Source organism: Leptopilina boulardi, unplaced genomic scaffold (assembly GCF_019393585.1).
Source record: "Leptopilina boulardi isolate dan_hultmark-lab unplaced genomic scaffold, ZJU_Lbou_2.1 LbouV2_223, whole genome shotgun sequence".
In the NCBI taxonomy this organism is placed as follows: Eukaryota; Metazoa; Arthropoda; class Insecta; order Hymenoptera; family Figitidae; genus Leptopilina; species Leptopilina boulardi.
Window position 1 is genome coordinate 428,913 of NW_026137778.1, and position 6,001 is coordinate 434,913.

General features: G+C 30.2%; 1 protein-coding gene across 1 annotated transcript; it reads left to right on the forward strand.

The window, feature by feature from the left end:
• Positions 1-402: 402 nt before the first annotated feature.
• On the forward strand, positions 403-5,786 carry LOC127279814 (growth hormone-inducible transmembrane protein-like). The gene is made up of 4 exons (XM_051302408.1): positions 403-800; positions 2,032-2,143; positions 2,216-2,839; positions 5,561-5,786. The coding sequence occupies exons 1-4, from the start codon at positions 620-622 to the stop codon at positions 5,637-5,639; spliced, it is 996 nt and encodes a 331-aa protein (XP_051158365.1). The 5' UTR covers positions 403-619; the 3' UTR covers positions 5,640-5,786.
• Positions 5,787-6,001: the final 215 nt, after the last annotated feature.

Sequence of the window (6,001 nt, forward strand, 5' to 3'; positions counted from 1 at the left end):
AATATTATATCTGACGTGGATGTGACGTAATCATCGTGAAGCATGAGGAAATGTTGTGTCCTTCTCTGACTCAGGGGCCACCTGAAGGTGGTTCCACAACAACCTGCATTTGTACTTGCTTTGCTTTTGCTTTGTATTTTTATATTAATTGCTTGTTAGGCGGGCGTGCAATGTGCCGATCAGTAATTTTAAGAATCTAAATATGAAATATTACTTTCCTGTGTTATAAATATGTATATTAATTATAAATATATTATAATGTTAAAATTATATTTATAAGAATCAATCCAGTTAAACTTTTAGTGCCGACTTCGCATACATGTGGAATCCCTGTGATATAGAAAAGGACACAAATATGTCTCCATCATCTTCTAACGCATGCACCTCTTTCTCGAAGCTATTATGCGTTGGCCCAAATGAATACTGTAATCGAGTTTGTAGTCTTAGTCTTCTTTGGGTCTCAAATTTTGCTTTCTGCTATATTACAACATATTTCAACACCGGTCAACATCAACAGAGTTTAAAATTTTTTGGAAATCGGAATTATCTGCAATTATTCAAGTCTGTATACAACGACAAGATATTTTTGACATTATAAAAACAAAATAAAGAATAAAGCATGTTTTTGAGAATTTGCCAATCAAAATTGCCACAAGTATCCTTGTTGAAATCTCCGGGTTTGTTCCGAAATACGCAAATTGCTAGATCATTTACAAACGATGGAAAACAAACATTTACAAGGACTGCTCGTTCTCGAGAAACTATAACTGAAAAACTTTCGAAACCTGCTGGGGGTACTGGTAAGTGTATTTATTGTTTGATGAATTAATTTTAAAAAAAAGACAATGAATTTTAGGAGTTTAAATAGTATAATTACACAATTATGCACCGCAATTTTATACCTAAATGATTTTTCGCTTCATTCAATATGTGGTAATTATTTTTTTAGGTTATAGAAATAATCGAGTAAATTTACATTTATGGCACTTTTGTTTACGCTAAAATTTCTCGATTAGAAAGGTGGGTTATCATTTAATTAACTATTTCATATTTCATCGAAAATATGCGTCATACCCGTCTTGGGCAAATTGCCCCTGAGTTGTACCATTTATGCCAACTTAACCTTAAAATCATTTCAGAATCGTTGGTGAAACGATTTAAAAAAGCACTTAAAAAAATAATGGAGAATATACTTTGAAACAAGGAAATTTCTACTATGCTAACCAAAGCAGAATAAAGCAATTTTTGCTTATTGCAAAGAGGCAATTTTTTGCTTCGGATACTAAGGCTCATAGTGGCCACTGATCAGGGGGTATTTTAATTAGTGAGATAAATCTTTGACATCAAAAAACAAGAAAAGATACTACAGGAAAGAAAATGATGTCGATCAGTCAAAATAACAACATACCAAAGATATAGTTACTTAATTATTCTGTTATAATATTTATTTATATACTTAACAAATATAACAATTTAAAAATACTATTAACTGTAACGTAAAAATTAGAAACCAAGTTAAAGATACTCTGATTATTTCGATAAGGAAGTTCAGGGAAACTTTTCAACTGTTATAAATGACTAAGTTAAGAATTCGTTAATGAAATGGAATATTAGTTAATTAATTTTTCTAAAACCGTAAACTGTATTTTTCATTGTAAATATTAAGAGAATGAAATTCTGTACTTTTTAAAATAAATAATTTATATTGTCGTGTTCCAAATCATACTCTCCATTGTTTGTAATGTCCGCTCGAAGAAAATAATGCTAGTCACTCGTTCTACTATCAATTTCTGTTCTTGCTCTCTTCTAGTCAAAGTTTTCTCATTTGCCACTCAAATAGAATTTTTATTTAAAATTGATATGTAAAAACTGACTGCTTTAACTAATTAATATATTATTTTTCAGTTGTAAGTTTTTCCTCATTTAGATAGTTGTTCATTTACACAACTGTGTAAAACTTGGTGTCATTTTTGTGTAATTTTACTATTTTAAAATAATAAAATTAGTACATGCTTTTGAATTTTGCCATAGCTTTTAACATTGGTAAAGGCGCTGTTGCTGGTGGATCCGCTCTAGGATTAGGTGCCTTATGTTTTTATGGATTAGGATTGTCATCACAAAGTGGAGCCATCGATCATGTACAGTTAGTAAAATAAATATTATAAACTAACAACAATAGAGATTAATTTGTTTAATTTGTTATGAACTTGTGCAGTATTTGGCCGCAGTATGTGAAAGATAGGATTCATGCAACATATATGTATACTGCAGCATCAGTGGCATCAACCGTAGCAGCGGCTGCTGTGGCTTTGCGGTCACCAATTGTAATGAGAGCAGTAGCTAGCCAAAGTTGGCTCGCTATTGGTGCCACCATTGCAACATTAATGTTGTCCTCCTCGGTCGTGCTTAATTTGCCTTATGAGGAGGGTAAATTTACTATGAAGCACATGGCATGGTTGCTGCATACAGCCATCGTAGGCTCAATATTTGCCCCTCTATATCTTATGGGAGGAGCTCTAGTTTTGAGAGCTGGTGCCTACACTGCTGGAATAGTCGGAGGATTGTCTACTTTAGCGGTTTGTGCTCCTAGTGAGAAATTCCTTATGCTAGGTGGACCACTTGCAATTGGATTCGGAGTCGTGTTCGCCAGTTCCATTGCTACTCTCTTTATTCCGCCAACAAGTGTTTTGGGATCTGGTCTTTATTCAGTTGCCCTGTACGGAGGTCTCATTCTCTTTTCAATGTTTCTTTTGTACGATACACAAAAGGCTATTAAAAAAGCAGAAACATATCCAAAGTACAACATGAAGGGCTATGAAGCTTATGATCCTATAAACAAGTAAGTTGTCTTGTTCACTTTTTTTTCTTAAGATACATGCATGACTGATTTCAAACTTCAAACTTGATATCGAATCAGACTTCTCTATTGGTTATTATTTTTTTTTTTTATATTTAAAAGATTCAAGTCATATATAGAGGATTTTTTTAAAAGCGTTACGATGGATTTACATGTTGATGTAAATGCAGAATGCAAAACCGAAAATAATGAGAGTGAAAACGACAGGAATATATCATTATCCCCTTTACTCTCATTATTTTCTGTTTTGCATTCTGCATTTACATCAACATATAAATCCATCCTTAAGCAAAGAAAAAGGTATTGCAATCAACTAGAAAACCAGAAACTCGAGAGAATGCAACACAACATTCTGATCTGATTAATTACAATACATATTTTTTGTCTAGACTGAATTTGATGAATCAGTAGGGTCAACCGGGGTAAATCCGAACGCTTTTAGTAAGTTTCAACAATAACATAAGTTTTTTCTTTAAAAAAAAATACTTCCGGTATTCTGGTGCATGAAGTTGTTACTTTACTTCCATAGAACAATTTTATGGGGTAGCAAAAATTTTTGATAAATTACAATCGCAGGAAACTTAGCGTTCGTATTTACCTCGATACTTTGCAACTTTCCTAAAATACCGGGGTAAATACGAACGCCACTGTATTTCAGAAAAATCTTAGGAAAAATAAATTTAAAGTATTGCAATTGTTAAACTTATATAAAAACTCAAAAAATACGATAATAAACCTATTATGTAATAATGCATCATATATAAATACAAAAATCAAACAGGTTAAAAATTAAAATGCATTACACAATTAAAACCTTCAATAACTTTATCAAATCATAACGGATTTTTGCAAAACTTGCTACAGAAAGTATTTTGGAGTGATTGAATGTAAATACAAAAATAAAAGTCAAATTTTTTAAATTCAAAATGGCGGACTTTCCTAAAACTTATTTTTAAAAATGATCAAATTTGCTAACTCCAAATTCGTAATCAGCGACCCTGAAACCCCCCGAGTAACAATTTTCGAGCACAGTAAACTTGGTTGTATCTTTTTCTATTGCAACGTTTTGATGCACATAAGTTATATCAAAAAGAGATCGTTTTGTGTATCATTTTTAGAAATGATAAACGAAACGGTCTCATTTTTTTATGCAAAAAATTTAATCAATTTATATCAATCATGGCCGAATTGAATCGACTCAAAATTAAACGAATTTTTTTCAGATATTTTGGTAATAGTACAATTGCGGAGACCATTTCACTATTTAATTTGAAAATGAAAATAACAGAAAATCAAAGACAATGTGCAATTCGATAATTAAAAAGTGACAGCTTATAAACATAACCTAAAATGCATGAGAAAAAATTTGTCGATAAAATCAATATAGCCGAGCTTTTTAGAAGGTAGATGGCAGTTTTGCTTTTTATAAAAACGATTCAGAAAAAATTTAAAGAAAGAAAATAGATGAGTGCTGACATCTACCTTCTAAAAAGCTCGGCTATATTGATTTTATCGACAAATTTTTTCTCATGCATTTTAGGTTATGTTTATAAGCTGTCACTTTTTAATTATCGAATTGCACATTGTCTTTGATTTTCTGTTATTTTCATTTTCAAATTAAATAGTGAAATGGTCTGCGCAATTGTACTATTACCAAAATATCTGAAAAAAATTCGTTTAATTTTGAGTCGATTCAATTCGGCCATGATTGATATAAATTGATTAAATTTTTTGCATAAAAAAATGAGACCGTTTCGTGTATCATTTCTAAAAATGATACACAAAACGATCTCTTTTTGATATAACTTATGTGCATCAAAACGTTGCAAAGATTTGATGCAATTTTTGGTCTCAATTTGATACTTTTAGGAAAACTGTGAGCGAATCCAATGAATTTTTTAATTCTCGTCCGCCATTTTGAATTTTGAAAAACTGACTTGAAATTGGTAATTAGCGACCCCAAAAACCGTAGAATACCAAATTTTATTAAGATCCTGAAAAACTTTTTTCAACAAACCATTTGGCAAAAAAATTGAAACACTCCTTCGAGAGAACAGAGATTAAGTTTCTGCTTATTAATTACTAACGAGGATACGTATAGAAAGAAAAACTTTTTTCTATGTACTTTTATAATGTTAAAATAATAGTATAATGAAATAAAAAGAATTTTGTGTGGCTCTGATGTAAAAAAAATGATTGAAAATACCGTTCGGATTTACCCCGGTTTTCCAATTTTCCTGGGTAAATACGAACGGTCTGATATTATTAATAAAATTTTACAGAAGGCAAAAATGAAAAATAGTTTGTTCTAGTATTCATAACAAACAATTATAAATAATAAAATAAATTTTTAGCTTCTTTTTCTTCAAATACGAGACAAAATACTGAAAGAGTGTCATCTTTGATTTTCAATCTTTTTTGCAATACTCGTTATCTTTGTTTATGCTGTTGCTAATTACCAAACGAAAAATGGGATAATACTTAGAATCTCTTAAAGAGGATCTGAGGTAAAAATTCTCATATCGAACTTTTTTTTAAAAATTTTAATTAAGCTGAAATAATTAGCGTTCGGATTTACCCCGGCTGACCCTATATTTTATTATTTACCTGCTATTTATGTAGCGTCGATACTGTACCCATTACCCTCAGTATTTATAATTTATTTTTATAGTAAAATAAAAAATTTAATACTATTCTTTTCAGTGCGCTTCATATTTACACGGACATTATTAATATTTTTGTTCGTGTTTTCTCCATCCTTGGTGGCGGTAATCGCAAATAAAAGCCGTGCGAAATATAGAAAATTAAAGGTATTTGAGGTATAGATTAAATTAAAATTTTTTAAAGTGAATATAAATTAAAAATTTATTTAAAAGAAACAGCTTTAAACTGTATGTATTTTAAAGAATGATAAACTAATTAAACATTTTTTATTGGTGACAATTATTTATTAATATAAAAACTGGATGTTCGTTCGAAACCCAAAAGTACCTATATGGACTATGAATAGATAAATATTAGATGTACTTTATTGACAGTTTCAAAGTGAATTTGTTTTTACATTTATAATACTTTTGGAAATGGATATTTTAATCGTTTCTAATAACTCATGTAAGTTAAGAAATTTTTTGAAATAAGTATTAT